Below are 19,949 nucleotides of genomic sequence, written 5' to 3' on the forward strand. Positions count from 1 at the left end.
CTGAGTAAACGAGGGGTTATAATGACAAAAATAACTTTTTTGCTGAACAGCTAGGTTAAATAATATAAACAATATGAATTTGCTCCACAAACTTTAAAATTTCTTAAAAACTGACAACTTCTGCTGTTACCTGAGCCTCATTTTGATAAGCTGCAAGATTTCCCCTTACTACTCACCCGTATACCATTTTTACTCCCTTAGTGAGCCAATTTGTTAAAAAAGCATTCCCCTTCCCCACTTCTTCTCCTTTGCGTAACATGACCTGGCCAGAACCCCGACCTGCGTCAGAGGTACGTCCAGCTCAAAGACCTGAATGAGCATCTGCTGAGACAGCTGGAGAGTGGCCAACAAGAAAAGGATACTCTCAACTCCAAGATTGAAAACCTGCAAGAGGTAAGGAAACTTATTGCTATCTGTAGTGACTTTTAGACTCATTTGAAGCTAGTAAGTTTTGTTTGTATACAAACATGTACAGTGTTAGGTTCTTTGCTGTTGCATGCAGAAGATGAGGGTTTGATCCACAGTAAGGATTTTAAAAAACTGAGTATCACCATCTCTGTGCTAGGAAGTTATATCCTGATTAATTTCGATTGGCTCGAACAGGCAGGGTTGAAGCAGCCGGCCTTTATGATCTAAATTGTGTTGATTAGGATTAAAGTTTTTCATTTGGTTCTTTTGAAGTCGATCCTCTACATCCTCTTCCTCTGAGCGTATGCAATTTTTAAAATTGCATATGAAGATGGTCTTTGACATTTGTTCTTTGTTTCAGTATAGGGTATCATCTGTGGTAAGGACAGGAGGAAAAAGTTGTCGTCTGAAATCCTGTAGTTTGGGACATTCAAAGAGCTGGTGTTGTACTGTTTCGCAAACATGGTCATAAAGCAAGCACAATGGTGGTTTTTCTAGGTTGGTTCTGTTTTGGTAGTAGTTTAGAGGTATTTGCTGTATTCAGAGGCAGAATGTCATCGTTTTTTCCCTTCTGTTGAGGGTTTTTTTTCTGTCAGCAGAAAGTACTTCATATTGTTGTGTTGGCCTCTCACAATACTCTCAAACTTGTGTCTTTCTGATGCCCACAGGAGTTGTCCTTGTCCCAAGTCAAGCAAGAGGCTGGTGAGTGACAAATAAGTACAACAGAAATCTTTAGTGGGCTGTTCTGTTCCTGATCCGGTCATGTTATAGTGCTGACCATGACTACCACAAACTGTCCGGGTCTATGTTGTGTATAAGAAAATTAATTGACAACTCATGAAGCTAGATTTCATTTTCTTTTCTTAAACTCAATTGCGAGTCGCGGGAATTATATTATCATTTGATTTGTATTGAGAAAGTCTTTCTTGGAGGAAAATGTCACTCTGCTCAGAGATTTTAGGGAATTACTAAAAAACGGAATCAAGAATTTTGCCTCTAACAAAAACAAGCTGTATTCCATAGTTTTCTCTAAACTCTTACAGTTGAAACACTCTTTTTTGTGTTCTGGAAACTCAATTCATCCTGTATCCCTCTTGACACTCCTGTTTGTTGGTGGATGAAGGATGTCATTGGTGTCTTCTGCTTTTTTTCCTGTGTTTCTTTTCTATTTTAATTAACAAATTACATATCATTAGAAAGTTAAATGGGTGGTCAAAGGGTTATACAGGCAGGGCCTGATATTTTACTTGTAAATCTTTAGTTTTGTTTCAGAATATCTCACATTGCTTTTTCTCAGTTTTGGATGCTAGTAATGTGTGGATGTGTGTTGCTTTTAGTCCTCTAAAAAGTCTCCAGCCCTTTTCCTTTTTGTCTGCTATTTTTGTCTGTTGTCTTGTTTGTTTTTATGCTCTAAGGAGTGAAGACCTATTATCTGTCTAGTATATTCTGATATAGGGAATTGAGCTGTGGTGACCATTAACGGTATGGTTTTTAAGAGTTGTTAGTGGGCTCAAAGTGATGTGATATTATGTGTTATGTCATATGTTGTGTAATTTGTCAATTGTTTTATGAATCATTGTTTGTGACATCCTGTTGTCTTGTAACTCAAATTTCCCTGCAGGGAGCTCTAAAGTAGTATTTTTTTCCTTCTTCTTTTTCTGTTACTTAATCCAAATCTATTTTAATAAATTTTTGAAGCCAGTGACTGGAGCATTCCACTGTTTTACTTCTTTTCTTTCCTTTTGTTGATTCTGTCTTTTTTACTATTTCCCTTAAAGTGAACGACATCTATTATTTTGTTGTTCTTCTCTTTATTAAAACTTAAATATTTATATGTCTTTGTGTGTGCCTTCAGTCCGACTCTACGATCAGCTTCATGAGTTGGAGATTAAACGTGATGGGCTGGTGGAAGAGGCAAAGAGCAAAGGCTCTCCTGCTGAGGAAAGAGAAAAGTTGCTCAAACAAGTGAAGGAAGACAACCAGGAGATTGCCAGTATGGAGAGACAGTAAGTGGCTTGTTTCATGGTTGATGGTGTTTGCTGCTATTGTTTTCTGTGTCTGTGTGTGTGTGTGATGTGTGTATGGCAGATTGCTTTGGGGATGGTACGGGAATGGGGGTGAGGAGGAGTGACAGAGTCTGTAATAATTTCTCCATTTTGTCTGTCTGCAACCCCAAGAATAGAAGTTCTGCCAGGGCCACAGACTCTTAAATGGGTGAGGCAGTCCAGTCCAGTCTCCCTTTATCCTCTCCAACAAATAATTGCCATGGCCCTGTTTCCTTTTGTTAACATGTGCAGTAGTCTTTCGTGGTCCTCCCCGATTAATTGCTGTTGTTGTTTTGTATGTGGCCAATGGGTTTTGGTGACAACAGAGAAAGTAATTTTTTTGTCTGTTGGGGCTGTCTGCACCCTGAAGAACAGTGTTTTTCACCTGGGGCGCTGCCTTCTTCAGACAACGTCTCCTCTTGTTTGTCCATTCTGAAAAACTGGTGTCTACTGAGTGGAAGCTCATGTTGAAGATGAAAAGGAGCTTCTCTAGGGCTTTTGGACTTGTTTTAGGAAGATTGGGAATTCTGTTGGGCACATTGCCTCGCTGTTTTTCGCTTTGCAAAGAGTGGTCCTTAGCCCAGTGATTGTGAACTCAGGCTGAGCCTCTCCTGAGGATTTTCTGAGATCTCTTACCTGTTGATTCAGTATTCTGTTGTTTTTATTGTTGTTGCTACTTCTGACGCTGTTTCTGTTGTTGTTGATGCTGCTGCTTTTGTTAACATTGTTGATCATGTTGCTGCTGTTGTTTTCTGTTGTTATTATCAGCCTGGAGAAACAGTTAATGGTTCATAATGGTTGTTATTGTTGTTGTGGTTTTTGTTGTTAGTGATCTTTCTTGTATGGAACGGCAGTATGTAACTAATGAATGTTATTGTTGTACTTGTTGTTGTTGTTGTTGTTGTTGTTGCTGTTGTTACTGTTTTTGTTGCTGCACCTCTTGAAACAATAAATTATTGATGGGTTTGTTGATGTTGTTGTTGTTGTTGTTGTCATTATTATTGTGGTTGTTGTCATCATGGAAAGACAACTATTGTTGTGATGTTACGTGACCGTGGTTTATTTTTGTGGTTATCAAATGGGCAGTGACTGGACTGTCTTTGTTGTTTTTGTTAATCCAAGAATAACGGGACTGTTGTTTTGTATCTATTGGTTCAGAAATGACTGGAAGGTCAAGTTCTTCTGTTATTTTAAGAATTGAGTTTTCTGGACTTCGCAAATATTATTACCATCTGAATGTCTTACTTGCACAAATTGCAATGCACATGTGTATATGGTTGTTTTTTGTCTTTCAGAACTCGGGAGCTTCAAGAGAAAATTGAAGGAATGCAAGACAACATTCAACAGCTTGACCTTGACATTGAAGAAAATCAAGGTATAGTATGGTTCTCTCTAATATATTGTGTCAGAAGCCATGTGGTTTGTTTCATTTTGTTTTTTGTTTTGCTATGAACTGAAGAAGCTTTGTTTGCAAATTCAAGTCAGGTATCCAAAGAAATTGTGAGCCGGTCTAAGGAAATCAAGAACTTGTCGCTATGCCTCGAATCGAGATATTGACAAAAATGGTTTGTGAGGTCAAGTCTGGTCAATTTTGAGTTATACATACCAGGGGAATCCTCAACCATTTTAGAATGTAATTTAAGAGCTGTTTCTTGTAAAAAGCAGTTAAATATTTTTATTTTTCTCAATTTATTTTCCATTTGCTTTCCGATGTTAAAATGAAATAATGGTGTAGCTTTGAACACATTTTTCTCAGTTCTTACTTTGTCGCATTTTGTTACTTCAAGATGCAATATCTCAGCTTCCAGCACGAACATCGCCTCTCTTCTCGCATCTTAAAATGGCTTACCAAATGAAAATTCTGTCATTTGTGTGTGTGCCATATACATTTCCTATTTAAGGTTAGGAATATGTGAAGCAAAGGAACGGAGAAAACCCCATTTCCCAAAAGGCAGTTATTTTCTAGAATATTTTTTGGCTAAGTTGTAATGAAATGATGCATTATTACTGAAGAGAAAGCTGAGAAAATAAGTTTTTACACTGTACTAAGCATAATGAGGCCATTTTTGTTCTATTATTACCTGAGCTCACTGACTCTCAATAACTTTATTTGCAAAGACATATCTCTTCTCATGTCAAAGTTCATAAGCATTCAAGGGTGTCTCTGAAAAAACTCCAAATAAGAAAAAAATGGTAGTAAAAATCATGTCACCTTTTCACACAGTATACACATCTATGTAATGCTAACAGGGGTTTATTTCCAGGCTAATTGGAAGTGGAAGCAAAGTTTTTCATTTCCAATTCCACATAACAGACATTATTCTACATTGAACAAATAATTGCTGCGGAGTCATCAGTTTTGTTACTCTGTTAAATGGATGGTATCCTAACCTTACTTCAGTTATTTATTTATGTTCACAAGTTGCTGTACGCCCGCCATTTCACTTTTTTTTTTCAGGAGAGAGAAATCAAAAGTACAAGGAGTTGAAAAAACGTGAAGAAAGCATGGATGGTGAGTTTGTTTTGTGATATCATTCTTTTGTTTGTGTTTCTTTTGTTTTGTCACTTGCTTTACTTAGTGTGATCTGGAAGTTAAAAAAAATTTATGGAAGTGATGCTTCTGTAGTTCTGAGTTTTCACTGAAAAGGAGACAGCACTGTTGTGTTTGATATGTTTTTCTTTAACTGTCTAAACTTCCTCTGGTAAACTGTTGCAATTTCAAATTTGGTACGTCAACCCCAATGCATACAGTATGTATTTTTTTGTTTTGTGGGAGAATAGAGGTTCAGTCCTCTGTTAGGCTTGGAACTTTGAAGACACTAACATTTTTGAATTTTTGTACTATTTCCACTTCAACGATGTGGGTGGTAAGATGGTGGTGCTGGGAGGCCTTCCATTTTTATGACCCACCATTTTGTTGTTGTTTGGTCTTGGTGGTTCCACTAGTCTAAATGACTGCTATTGTATAAATATGGTACTCATTAACTCACACTACTAACTCTTCTTGTTAATAATCTTATTCAAGTATTACATGTTCTCGCAGATACTGTTGCAAATGCACCTGTCATTCTCTTTTATTTCTGTCGTCAGAATTTTTGGCTACATTCGAAGAAAACAAAGCAGATGAAGCTGTAAGTTGTTGTCCAAAATGTTTGGTAATAAGTACAAACTAGATATGTTATTATATTCTATGTAAGTTTTTCTTAGTTTATTTTTTATTGTATCGTAATTAAAAAGAAGTTTATCAGTTGGAGAGTTAGTACTGATGTATAAGAAAGATGACTAAGACAGTTGATGTTTGTATGTAAGGATTTATAAAGGGAACTCTACAAGGGGCATTCATTTTAGCAAATGTGTTAATATATATTTGTGAATAATAGAGTCATTGTTGTGTGTAGTTTCCTGAAATATAAATAATAAATGTATTACATTTTGGAAGGAAATGGTTAAATTTTGATACCATTTGTTCTTTTTTTTCTCAGAAAAAGATATAAAAAGAGAGGAATACTTGGACAAAATAACAGAGTTGATAAGATTTTGTTATCCTATCTTTTGGTTGTTTTTCTCTAGAAATAAAGGAACAGGATATCAGGATGACAGAAAATGAGACAAAATAAAATAATAATTATTTTTTCTATTCTTTTTTTTTTTTTTTCAGAAAAAAATCTCAGAAATGGAACAGGGTATTGTCACCTTACTGGAGACTATGAGTCGGGTGAGTATGTAGACCTGTTTGATGTTTTCATGTTATATATATTTTTTTATGACACCTAAAGTTAGAAAAAGCCCATTTTCACCAGGAAGGTCATGAATTGTATCTGCTTTCCAGAAGTTTTTTAACAGTTTGCCCCCACAGGACGCTGATCGGTGACGGTAAGAAGCCGTCTCTTTTCCCCGTGGGATGCCGATCAGTGACGATGTGATATATGGCAACAAAAACGTAGGAACAATCTCCTTTTAGGCATGCGCACTTGCTAAAGATATAATTTCCTTTCTGAATGGTTTGTGTGGCCTTAGAGGGCAAAAATCAGTTATTTACAACTGGAGTAAATTTTTTGGAAAAATGTTGAGCAGACCTGGCATGAGTGCTGCTTTACACTGACTCCATGATGAGCATTTGGGTGATGAATGTGCTAGATCTAATGTTGCAAGTTCCAATTCATTCTCATTTATTTTTTTTGGTGAACATGCAATCATCACATTCAATTTTCTCAATGTGCTGGAAATGTCATATAATGATTGGGGTATTTTTGCCAAGATACAGGTATAGTACTGATGTACCCCATCTGTATACTGGTATGTGGGGACAAAGGTTGTGTGCTCTGAGCGCTGGGTGGGTCGAAAGTGTTAAGCCAAGGGGACCAGGGTTCTAAGACTTGAGTTTTGTTAGTTAGAATATTATAATATTATCTAATTAACTCATTGAATGTTATTATTTATGTGTTGTGCAGAACATGGGCCGCTTCACACACCTGCCTACCCCTAAGGAGCTCATGACCATGAAGGCGGATCTGCAGTTCAAGGAAGATGAGAGGCAGAAGTCAGAACGCACAACTCTAGGGCTGGCTGCAGGTTAGTCTGTTTTGTGGGTGTGTTTGTGCATGTACTTGTGTGTGTGTGTGTGTGTGTGTGTGTGTGTGTGTGTGTGTGTGTGTGTGTGAGTGTGTGGTCTCTTGTGTGTTGGTACTATGTGCATTTATGTCAATGAGGTTTTTTCAGAGAGTCTTTCTCAGCAATCATCTTTCTATTTCTTTAAGGACTTGCACACAGGCACACATGCGTATGACACATGTTCCCGGACATATGCATGTGTGCTTTTTTTTTCTTGCTTGTGTAACTTCGAAGTGAGAGTATCTCTTTACTTCTGGTGGCCCGGGAGCACTGTATTTTGTTTCTTGCTTTTGTCCCCTTCACTTTATGACTGTTGTCTTTTTCTTACTCTGTTTGTGAATGGTAGGAAGGTGCCACTGGTAGGTCCTACTTTTTTTTCTTTCCCCCCGCCTTTTCTGTCTATCTATCATTCTCACTTTTTCCCTAGCACAACGGACAGTTATTGGTGGATGGTTGGCAGGTGCTCTGGTGTGGTTTGCCCATATTTTCCTATCAAACATATATCGTCCTGATTTCTCCTACTTCTTTTCTGTGTTTGTTACTCTTTTGTAACACCTCTAATCTACGGCACTTATATGACCTTATTGTGTTGCAAGTGCCGTAAAACTCTTACAAAAGAATAAAAAAGACAGTTATTGTGTTGATGTGTCTTCTTTATGCAAACAATTAACCATACTAGACTAAACCCACTTGACTGGGCTTTGCAGAAAGAGAAAAGCTTCAGCATGACCTCCAGAAGATGGAACAGTTTGAGGAAAAACTCAACGAGGAGCTGAATGTGCTGCGGGAGCGAGTGGTGGAGATGGAGAAGGAATTGGAGGTCTACTCTAACTTGGATCAGCTCAGATCTGACTCGGACACAAAGAAACAGGTACGTTTCTGAGAGCTGATTGGAGTGTGCTTGTGTGTGGGTGGGTTGGGGGGGGGGGGGGGTGCACCAAGAATCAGGTTTTTTTGTGCTACTCTGTGTGTTATGTAAATGTGGTTTTGCTTGTGTATGTGCCATGCCAGTCTGTGTGCTTTGTGTGTGTGGTGGGGGGGGGGGTGCTGAAAGCTGACCCAGACTCCAAGAAACAGGTTAGTCTCTGTGTGCCAGTTTGTGTGTTGTGGGAGTACTTTTGACTGTATGTGTGTTGAGAGCTGATATGGACTCCAAGACTCCAAGATACTGATACATTTGTTTTTGTGTATGTTCCTGTGTGTGTTTGTCTCAATGTGTGTGTGTGTGCACATGAGTGCGAGTATTTTTTCATTGACTTACTGTGCCGGTGTCCTATTTTGTTTCTTCACAGAAATTGATGGATGATAGAATCATTCTTCAGAAGAGACGAGACAATTTCAAAAAGATGATTCAGGCTCTTACTGTGCGCTATGAAGGACTCAAGTCACAACTCAATGAGAATGAGACATACTCACAGGTGAAAAAAAAAGTTACATATGTACTCACTCTCATGATGATGTTATAAATGTATAAATGTGTTTTGCAGGTTTGGTTGGAGGGAACCTCTCGTGGATCTGTTGTTTCTGTCTGTCTGTCCGTCTAGCTTTTTTCCCCTTCACTAAATACTATGACTGTTGTTGTTGTGATGATAAGCTTCTCTCTATTCAAAATGAAACATTTTTTTTGGGTGGGGGGGGGGGGGGGATTTTTATTTATCTCTCACATATTTGGAAATAAAGCAGTTAGATATAGAGGCACACTCTGAATATGAAGAGAGCGGGACAGTTTTACTGAATGCTTATGAAGTAATGACTTGCACTTGGACGGCTCCTTGAGTAAGTTTGAGTTCTTTGACATGCTGTTGACCAACATTTTTTACCTTTGTTATAATAATGATAGTAATAATAAAAATGATAATAATAATAATATAAATAATAATAATAATGATGATGATTACAATAATAATAATAATAATAATAATAAAGATCACTTCTATAGCACCTAACAACTGATGGCTTTAGGCTCTTCACAATGAAATAAAATTTCAACAGCTTACACATATCATGTTTCTTGGACACCTGCCCATTCAGTGTCCAACAATCCTTTCAAATACATACATGCTCCCTTAATGTACCAGCATAGATGATCTTACTAAATCAACTCATATATAAAATGACAATCACTGTGGCTGCTGATCACACTTGTTGTTGGAAGAAGAATCAAACTAGCTGGTAGAATAGTATTTGAATGAATGTGTTTTTAGACCAGTCTTTAATGCAGTCAATGTATGTCCCTCTCTTAAATGCAGTGTGAGGGAAATCCACACTGAGGCAGCAGCTGTTGAAAAAGTGTTAGCTGCAGTTCTTTTTCATTTCTTTGTATGTATGATATGATTTTTTTTTCCTTCTATTTTTGACCCTCGTGTGTCTAAAAAGAGCTTGATAATGTAAAAATAACAGAACAAACCAAACTGAAAGTGCACTCTTGATAGAATTAATGAAGTAGGCTTTTGTATGTTCATGTTTACCCAAAAATTATTTTTCCATTTTTTTTCTCAGCTGTGCAACTTGGAGAAGAAATGGCAACACCACGAACAGAATAATTTCTCCATGAAGGAATGTATCCTTTTGTGTCAGTGTTTGCATAGCCTATAGCTTTGTGCCATTTCCTACTCCACACCCCCACCCTTCCCTCCGGTCATCTCTCTGTCTGTCTGTCTGTCTGTCTGTCTGTCTGTCTGTCTGTCTGTCTGTCTGTCTGTCTGTCTGTCTGTCTGTCTGTCTGTCTGTCTGTCTGTCTGTCTGTCTGTCTGTCTGTCTGTCTGTCTCCCTCTCTCTCTCCCTCCCCCCCCCCCTCTCTCTCATGGTAATACTTTTTTTTATTTAATAAAGGAAAGAATTTGCTATGTGAATTTTTACCCTATGAATGCTAGATGTTCTACACATCAAAGATTATATGAACTAAAACATTTTTTCAGTATTTATTCGTATTGAGCACGGATCTTCTTTTGCCAAGTTGTTTTGCTTGACATTTGTGGAAAAAAATCACATCTCTGTAGCTTGACGTAAATTTTCAGCAAGTAAAACGAAACTGTTCAAGTTGTCACCCCTTTTAATGAATTGTTGATTCACTTATGAGCTGAAGCTGCATAAAAGTATTGACAAAAGTCTGGAAAAATACAACAAATACTTCACAGATAAAAGAAATCCCTAGGATTTTGAGACTTCTAATTCAAATACCTTTTGCTTTTTAGCCATGTGGGAATTACAGGTTTTGAGGCAGTCAGTCACTGTTCTTAAGGGGGGGGAGTGGCACCCCGAAAGTCCCGATTTGGCTCTAAACTATAGATTTTAACACTATGCCCCCACTGGACGCCGATCGGCGACGGTAAGAAGCTGTCCCTTTTCCCCACGGGACGCCAATCGGCGATGGCGTGATATAGCATGTACCGCATCTGTATCCTGGTCTGTGGGTGAAAAGTGTTAAGTTGTAGGCATTTTTAGCTTCTTCAGCCTCTCTTACAACTATTTCATCACTTAAGAATCCACTAAAGCCTTATTTCTTCCCGTACTGGGCATGTTTGTTACCACCATTTCCTCATAAAGTCATCTTTTATTTTTCTGTATCGCCAGTTTTATCGAAACGTGTTTTTTCTGTATACTTTTTTTAAGAACTCCACCATTTTTCATCCAATCTTCATGAAATTTTCACAGAATGAAGAAAAGATGTAATACTAAAAATTTGTGCAACGAATTATTGATATATGGAATAGTTTTTCGTTGGTGGTGTTTAGAGTATGGATTTTCACGGATTTTTTGTAAACGTGAATACTACCTCCGGAAAAAATTCATAAAAAATTTTCTAGTAGGCCTACGTTTAGGAAAATCACATCTCATGGATTTGTAGATCTATTGTTTGGAAAAAAATTTTTTTCTCAAATTTGATTTCGGATTTTAAGACTCCTTGCTATATGTGTGAAATTTGGTAACATTTGATCCACTAATAAGCAAGATAGCCTTCAGCTGCCGCCCCCCCCCCCCCCCCCCCCCCCTTAAGAGTCTTTAAAGTTTCCCTACAACAAGGATAGTATGATTTCGTTCTCTGAATATAAAAAATAAAATCAAAAGTTACATTTCCTTTTCTTGGATAAAGGCTTGATACAACAAACAATTACATCAGAAGTTTTCATCCAAAGTTTTCTTCCATTTTTAACAGACTAATTATACATATGTATCACGACGCGATGGAATCAGGCGCTCATCAGTTTTTGGGCATGTGTAGTTATTGGTATCATCTGAAAGTTGATTTATTTGCCTTGGTTCTTATGAAATAAATGTCCATCTATCTTGAATAGAACTCAAGATATTTGCGATTGAAGGAAGTAAGGTTGCGTGGTTTTTTAGTGGTGAAGTAAGCGAGAAAATGGCAGCCAAAGTTTGGTAACTCCAATAGCTAAAGAGTCCTTGAAAAAAGAAAAATGATGTATTTTGTACCTTTAATCAATGTTTTTCAATAAAATTCTCATGGAAATTTGTTTTTGTATATATCATGTAAAAGAGGTTAAGCCAATAAAAAACAATTCGATAAAAATTTTCAAACTAGCAGAAATGCCTGTTTCTCCAATTTTGTTATTTTAACGAGCTCCTTATTTCACCCCGCTGCCTCACATATGTTACTAAACATAAACACCTCTTTGAAGGAGAGGAGGCTTCTATAAGCGTAGAATTACAGAAGTGTTTTCCTGTTCAGCCTATTCTTAAAGAATGTGCCAGTTTTCAAGAAACACAGCGTGAATATTTTTAATATAGATAACAGCTTGAAGATTGTATGTTGAAGATTAATGACATATACAATCAATATACTGATTAATGACCTGAAATTGGTCATTGCTTTCTTGAGAGAAATTGGTAGGCTTGAATAACTTGTAAAATATATGTCACGTCATCTTTTTAATATCTCTTAGTTTGAAAATTTTATACACATTTACGAACACGTTTTGATTTGTTTCTGTCTATCCTGGAGTGCCGCTTTCATAACCAAATTTTGTTGCTTGTGCCATAAAATGAATACTATGACTGGTTTGACCCTGATGGGGAAAGCAGTCCACCACCAAAGAGATCAGAATATGTCGATAATGCAGTAAAACATTTAATGTGTACCAATTGGGTTTACCCATGTGTGAGAAGAGCAGTCCATCTTCTTGTCAATATTGTGTTAAGAGGGTAATAAAACAAATACTTCCATATAGCCTAACACTTGCAATCAATGAACAATATTTATTGTGATTATGTGTTTGTCTTTGGTCAAAGTTACCCTCTTAACCAATACCAGTTATCTCTCAAAGGACCATGGAGTGCGACTTCAACAAGCTCAGCAAAAGAGTGCAAGGATCTTTGGATGACTTCAACGCAATGCTCCAGTCTCACATGGCAAACCAGAGAACATATTAATGCCTTGACTTCCTTAGCTGTAGTTGTAATTTTAAAAAAGAAAAGTTTCTCCATCTTTATTTCACTATGCTGAATTAATAATGAGCCAGCAGTGATGAAATTGTTTGGTGAAGAAGTCAAACTTTTTGGTTCAGAAAATATAATTGAAAGAAATTTGAATATTGTGATTTTTTTTCTTCTAAATTTGTTTTGGTTACAATTTTTCTTTATTAGCTATCATAAGAACTTTTGACATATCATCCATGTTGCATTTGCTGTGATATTCTTCGAGCGCTAAGTTTATGATTATTCATTTGTAATTTATCTTGATAGCACCTGTTAGCTGTTTGCTCTCTCTCTTGTTGAAGTAAATGTTTTCTTCATCTTCTGTCAAAAGATAATCTACTCCTACTTGCACTTGTGACTGAACTCACTTTTGTCATACCATGTCATAGGCCTCATATTTCATGCAAACATTTTCATCTTTTGTAAGTTTACATCTCTGTAATGTGTATTACTAATGTATAAGTTATCCCCGTTGCAAGGGAAATGGGTTTACTCCATCTGAGTAAAAAGTGTAAGAGCCGCTCTTTTTTTTGTGACAATGGTGAAACGAATGATCATTCCTGCAGATTAAAATTTTTTTTATCAATACTGTTTAGTTTTGTTTATTTTCTTTAAAAATATGTTTATGTTTTCAAAAATCTTCTCTTCATTGCCAGGAAAGAGCCATGAGGTATAAGTTTAGCATCTTCCTGCCAGTGTTACAGTCCAGCAGGCTCATAATGAACACGTACATAAACAAACATGCACATAGCAAACGGATTTTTAAGTCTTGAATTTTTTTTTTTACATGTACAATTTTTGGATTTAAAACAAACAAAACGAAATTTGTGCATAACGAACAGATTTCCACATCTCGCTGATTTCACTATGCGTGTGTGAGTTTGTATCTATCTCCCAAACCACAGAGCATAGCTAGCTGGTGTCATCAGCTGACTTGTTCTGGACCTGTTTCTTTCTTGTTCGAACTTAATGTACATGCAGCTCCCTGAATTACAGCTATGCTTAGATTGAGTTAAGTCAGAACAAAGGTGCTTGTAAAATTGAACACCCAGGCTGAAAACAACTAAGCATACCCAAAAATGAATAGATTATAACCAAAACTGAGAGCGTATCAACCGACATAACAGTTACAAAAGAAATTATAATGGTAAAGAAATAAGGCTATATAACTAAAACTGAATAGAGTTTAGAAAGTATAAACGTGCTTGTAAAATTGCACACCTCGGTTGTAAAACACAACTATCAGTTGGTTGTAAAGACTAGGCATGCACAAAACGTAAAAACTGGTTAGGCTACTCTCTCGTAAACACAATGTGAGAGCACTATTACATTCCAATGTTGGTAAGTCTATTTCATTGAACACCTCTGTCGTCCGCTGGGATACTGTATCCAGCGTGGGTTAGGTGAACCTTGATAGGCAGTCAGGATTTGAGCAGCTTTTCTGCAGAATGATTTGAATTGTGTTAAAAATGGCGTAAAACATCTACAATTATTATCCCCGGACTAGCTATAGCCATGTCAAAAAGTGCCGTTGAGCGGGCTCAAAAGTTCAAAGGCACGATCGGATATTGCATGAGGTCTATCAAAGAAGTAAGTTTTCAGCAAGACACGCATCTATTTGCATTTTTAAAAATCCCCTCAAAACTGAGTTGAAATGGATGAGCCAAGCCGTAAACATTAGTCTGATTAGAGATGTGATGAATTAGCTGAGGTTTGGTAGATTTTCGTTATGACTGTTAACGACCGAGAGATGCCGTACACTAAGAGTTAACAAAAAAACCCAGTGCTCTAGAGTTAGGGTCTCTCACTCTGTAGGCGGGTGGTTGGAGGGCGCGACAGGTAGGTCCTCTTTCTTTTCTTTCACTGTTTGGTTTCTTAAATACTGTCTTACTTTTTCCCGGCACTAAATGACCATTATTATGTCGATGTGTTTCTCTTCACTCAGACAAACAAAACAAACCACTTTGCAGTCCAGTTATGAAGTATTTAAAATGGGGAGACTTATATTGGAATATGGTTGGAGGATTTTGTGGTTGTGTTATAAAAATGAGCTCTTAAAGTTGTTGTCTAGCATTATATCAACTCTATCAAGCGAGCTATTTGAATGCCCTCTGGGCAAGAGGGGTTAAGGGGAGGGAAAGGGGGAGGCAGAGGAATGGAACTTTTGGCGTGACACACTTTGAGGGTCTAGATTTTACTTGCGACAGTGGGTCTTTCCTGCTCAGACCCGCGCACAATCAAAAGTACAAAAACCTCAGACTTGTAGGACAATATCCAAGGCTGTGCACGATGACGTATTTCCGGTGTACCATCGAGTGCCTCAGTTGACTCTATAATTCGAATCCAACTGAAGGACAAAGAGAGGAAGGTTGCGGGAGCACTTGACTATAGCGAGACTTGTGTTTTGCTCTTCATATGCGCTCCCGTTGTGCCCACCAGCGCAGTGAAATTTTCACAGAGAGCAGAGAACGGTGGCCCTGATAGTGTCCAATCTAAAGATATTTTTACGATTCAAGTCAATGGTACCACGAATTTTTGACCACACTATAGTATAAATCTAGCTTGAATAAATTATTATCAAATAATAATCGCTTTAAAAAAATAATTAGAAGTCACTTTACCAAACAATAAAAAACCCACTGTTTAGTCAACACAGAAACGCAATTTTCCCTGATTAGATCTACATAATATTTCCGGAAGCACGTCTAGAAATAATTTAGATTCTGTAGGCAGACACGATTCTAGCCTTACGGGCGTTACAAATGGGTTTCAAAAACTGAAACAAATGGGTGGGATACGGGCTCTTGTCACAGAGTCGTGCTTTGGCATGATAATACAGCATGCGTTGGCCTGTCGTTTTGGAGCTCAAGTTCACAAGCTTGTCTAGAATTGTTCATTGTCTATTCTTTTTTCTCCTAGTGAGAGGGAAGACAAAAGTACTTCAAGTCGTCATAAGAAACGGTGTAACTAAAAAAACAACAACCAAAAACAAAAAAACCAAAACAACCCATCCAAACATTAACCAAAGCAAGACCAAAATTACATACACATTCAAAGAAGACAGTACATTTTTACTTTTGGTTCATCGGGGCTAGCCAATATGGAGCTGTTCAGATTTTATTAGTATGATTGTTTGAAAAGCGGATGCGAATTCGCACAACGGCAGGCCTTTCTGGGGCTACTTGTGTTCGATTCTAGTCTTATTAATAATCAAATCGTTTTAACTCGATTTTGAAAAAAAAAAAAAAAAAAGAAGCTAGGCAACCAATAATTAAAAATCATTAGTTATCAAAATGTCAATTCTAAAGGACCTCCTTTTGATTCGGAAAGTGCTGATAGTGATTCTTGTGCCTTTGGTATGTTTGCCTTTAGCCCTTAGTGAAAGCAAGGTAAGATAAAGTTTTGTTTTTCCCCTCATTAAAGTGCGTGTTTGTTGTCTTTCGATCATTTATTGTGGGTCCTTTATTTATTGTTCTATTGTGTCTACTTGTTCTACTTGTTTCAGTATTACCATTTTCCTTACATTCTCCAGACGAAATATAGCCTTAATCAAGCCTCATTGCGCTCTGTCAATAAAACTCATCACAACTCTTGATAACGTCATTCACTGTTTGTGTTCATCGTTTGAATTATAAGATATGCCTATTTTCCTATGGTTAATGATAATGACTGCAAGAAGTCATACTCCCCAAACATAAGGCCTGTATAATTACAACGCGTATTTTCTTATTGGTTATTTTGAAAGCAAAAGAAAACGGATGGCTGGCGAAACGGAGGATGAAAAGAAGATAGAAGAATCGGGTGGGGTTCGTTTTTTTTAGAGGGGGGGGAATTTAACTTAACAGAAGAGTCCACGCCTCGTTGAGAAAGACAAAACAAACAAAACAATTAAACAAACAAACGAACACACTTTAAACAAATACAAAAAAGATAATGCTTGAATCTTGTCAGCGCAATTCCTATCGGTCAGAACGACATGCTCCGCGTGATCCGTCCTTTCCGTGACCCCCATCCACCAGAACGACACAGAGCGTGTCGTTTTCACCTCCCCCAATTAAAAGGAAATCGCGTCAACAAGACAGTCATGATAACAATTGAAGCCAGGCTGTCAAAAATAAAAGTTCCCCACCACTGTTGTCCTTACGCTGTGGTGTAAGTGAATTCAGCAGACTGTACAAAAGGGTCTTGAACAATTTGCTACCTCATAGTTACAAAATTCGATCTGCTCAATACTTATTATTGAAAAAATTGACGTCAAATTTTCCAAGTTTCGCAATATGTCAAGCTTTTTTTTTTGCATGCAATTCTATCTTGTTCACAAAGACAAAAGCTTACTGTCAGAACAACCAGTTAGAAAAATAAGTATATTTTTAATTCTTTCAGGACGTAGCTGACACATAATATTATGTATGATTAGCAGGCCAGGGGTAACGTTGCGGCACATTTGTAATAATCTCGCTCAAGTCTTATTCTGATACTCGAATTCGTATAACATATCGTAGTATGCATGTTGTAGTTTGTCTTTTTATGTTAAAAATCATCATCATCATCATCATCATCATCATCATCATCATCATCATCATCATCATCATCATCATCATCATCATCATTCTGCCCCAGCGTGGCAGCCTTGGCTGAGTGTGACCAGTGCAAAGGCCCTGGACAGAATATAAAACTCAGCCCTCCGCCTTGTATCAGGTCAGCAGAAGCTCTGCGCTACTAGACCAGAACTGAGCAACAAACCACCTAAACGAAAAGAACATACCTCAAGTCTGTAGAGGTGGCTAAGCGATTGCCAGACAGCCATCCGAGAAAGAAAGCCCTTGATCAAGCAGTCAAGTTTAAAAACAGCAGGAAAAGTTGGTTTCGGATGGGCACCGATCGAGCAGACCACCTCCCCTCTGAAGCAGAGAATCGATGGCCAGTCAATTTGGTGAGAGCTTGTCCATGGGAGGCCCATGGCGAAATCGAAATCTGGACAGAATTGAGAGGAGTGAAGAGCAAAGGCGATATCCATGTAAACGCACGTCAAGCTGCAGAGGATGTAATCAAGGAGGCTGGTGCCAATCTGACAATTTTCGCTGATGGATCGGCTGTCGCAGGATACCGTGAAGATGGAGCAGCAGCAGTAGTGATAATGAATGATGAACCACTACGAACAGAAATCATTAGAACTAAAGATGCATTCTTCACATCACCTAATGACGAGGAATGTCAGGCAATGATGTCTGCTGCACAATGGATTGTTGACAATTGCCACAGTAGAACCAATGTGCTGATCTTGATTGACAGTCAGTCCCTCTGCAAGGGGCTTCTAGGCAACAGCTCAGATATAAATGATTTGCTCCGCAAGTTCAGTGAAACTACAACCTCAAGAAAGATCCAGTTTTTCTTATTCCTCGTTCTCGATGTCAGCAGCTAGACAGTCAGTCCGATGTCGCGTACAAACTGTGTAGTTCGCTTCAACTCTGAAAGACTGCCATAGAGCTTTCTCTCAAGGGGAGCCACATTCTGCCATGTCTGTGCGCGAAGGGTGGCGTAGCGCGGGCAGTGCTGAATGATATGGTTGGCATCCTCTTGGTAGTGTCCACATTCACAGATCGATGTCGCTCCCACTCTTAATTTGGTGAAAGATCCAGTGGATTCCAAACCATATTTGAATCGATGGAAATGAGGCAGCAGACCAAGGTGCCAATGAAGTTAGAGAGATTGAAGGTGACAGACGACCAATAACGTACAGGGGAGTCTTTCCAATGATCAAGAGGGGAATCAGAGATCCATCATGCAGAGCTGAGAGTACCAGCACCTGGAGGATGTGTATTCTGGGTACTCCAATAAGCAGGAACAATTAATCACATGTCGCTAGGACCAGGTTGAGCTAACGAGACTGCGGTAGGACCATCATTGGAGCATGAAATGGTATCAGAACTTTGTGACTGAAGAGCTCAACCCACGTTGCCGAAAAAGCAACCATGAAAAGGAAGATGTCAAACATATGTTGTAATTGTAATGTCCAGGAGCAATGGCAACTGGAATGAGGTTTTTGGACAAGTTGAGGTGCCTCTGAGTATAATTTAATAATGACAATGGAGCCGAAAAAGAGCCCCGCTCTCGATCGAAGATTTCTTCGTGAAGCCCACAAGGCCTATTAAGGAAAAAATAATCATCATCATCATCATCATCATCATCATCATCATCATCATCATCATCATCATCACCATCATCATCATCATCATCATCATTATCGGGAATAAGACAGACGACCAACAACACACATAGGAGTCTTTCCAATGATCAAGAGGGAAATCAGAGACCCACCACGCACAGCTAAGTACCAGCACCTGGAAGATGTGTATTCTGGGTACTTCAATTACCAGGAAAAAAGTATCTCATGTCGCTGGGACCAGGTTGAGCTGGCGAGACTGCGGTCGGACCATCATTGGAGCCTGAGATGGTATAAGGACTTTGTAAATGAAGAGCTCAGCCAACGTTGCCGAAGATGCAGCCATAAAAAGGAGGATGTCAAAACATAGTATGTTTGAATGTCCAGGAACAATGGCAATTTGAATGGAGTTATCTGGACGAGTGGAGGTGCCTCTAAGTATATTGACAAGGGAGCCGAAAAAGAGCCTAGTTCTCGCTCGAAGATTTCTTCGTGGAGTCCCCCAGACCCATTAAAGAAAGCAAAAAAATCATCATCATCATCATCATCATCATCATCATCATCATCATCATCATCATTTCTCAAGTTATGCATCTTTTTTAAATTGCCCTCAAAAAGTGTGTCTTTAAACGTTGTTGATGACCAAAAAGTGGTGTCCTCATTGAGTTAAACGTAGCACATGCACATCGTGAGTCGGATTGTATGGCATTCTGTCGTACAGATATAAAATCCCCTTTTAGTTAATAAAACAAGATGAGTTATAGGATGAGCTGTCATGTCCATCTCTCATCTCCGGAAGAACCGAGTGAAATGGACCTCGAATCATAAGACTTTTAACCCAGTGAGGACGTTCTTTTTTGTTTTATTCGACAACGCTTGAAATAACTTCAATTAAACACAAAATTTAAAATTCCAATTCTCTTTTTTTTTTTTTATCTGAGCATCAAGAAGGCAAGCAAAGTGGTGATGAAATATGCAAATGTGTGTCTCTGATTTGTGCATGATGGTTCAAAATATGGCATCAACATTACTCCTGCAAAAGCTTAAACAATTCAGACTCATGAACACCATGGGCTCCCTAACGAAGGTCAGTTGAAAGCTAAGTGCATAAATGGCACACGTATAATATGAGTTTGCACCCGGAAAAAAAATAATATTCGTTGTTAGGCCTAGACCTATTTACAAAAAGTAAAAGAGAAGGAGATGATGATGATGATGATGATGATGATGATGATGATGATGATGATGATGATGATGATGATGATGATGATGATGATGATGATGAT

At 38.1% G+C, this 19,949-nt stretch overlaps 2 protein-coding genes across 2 annotated transcripts in view; both read left to right on the forward strand.

The window, feature by feature from the left end:
• The window catches only part of LOC101851976 (intraflagellar transport protein 74 homolog), a 28,687-nt gene extending 15,601 nt beyond the window's left edge, over positions 1-13,086 (forward strand). The window contains exons 12-23 of the mRNA XM_005105336.3: positions 271-393; positions 1,077-1,110; positions 2,264-2,414; positions 3,749-3,828; positions 4,912-4,965; positions 5,544-5,584; positions 6,112-6,168; positions 6,905-7,025; positions 7,772-7,935; positions 8,357-8,482; positions 9,564-9,624; positions 12,337-13,086. Of these exons, the coding sequence (XP_005105393.1) occupies positions 271-393; positions 1,077-1,110; positions 2,264-2,414; positions 3,749-3,828; positions 4,912-4,965; positions 5,544-5,584; positions 6,112-6,168; positions 6,905-7,025; positions 7,772-7,935; positions 8,357-8,482; positions 9,564-9,624; positions 12,337-12,455 (1,131 nt within the window). The 3' untranslated portion in view covers positions 12,456-13,086. The remainder of the gene's footprint in view (positions 1-270; positions 394-1,076; positions 1,111-2,263; positions 2,415-3,748; positions 3,829-4,911; positions 4,966-5,543; positions 5,585-6,111; positions 6,169-6,904; positions 7,026-7,771; positions 7,936-8,356; positions 8,483-9,563; positions 9,625-12,336) is intronic.
• Positions 13,087-13,205: 119 nt separating this feature from the next.
• Positions 13,206-19,949, forward strand: part of LOC101853721 (solute carrier family 13 member 3) — a 13,319-nt gene continuing 6,575 nt past the window's right edge. Inside the window, exon 1 of the mRNA XM_005105345.3 lies at positions 13,206-15,889. Coding sequence (XP_005105402.1) covers positions 15,794-15,889 — 96 coding nt within the window. The 5' untranslated portion in view covers positions 13,206-15,793. The remainder of the gene's footprint in view (positions 15,890-19,949) is intronic.

Source organism: Aplysia californica, unplaced genomic scaffold (genome assembly GCF_000002075.1).
Source record: "Aplysia californica isolate F4 #8 unplaced genomic scaffold, AplCal3.0 scaffold00465, whole genome shotgun sequence".
Lineage (NCBI taxonomy): Eukaryota > Metazoa > Mollusca > Gastropoda > Aplysiida > Aplysiidae > Aplysia > Aplysia californica.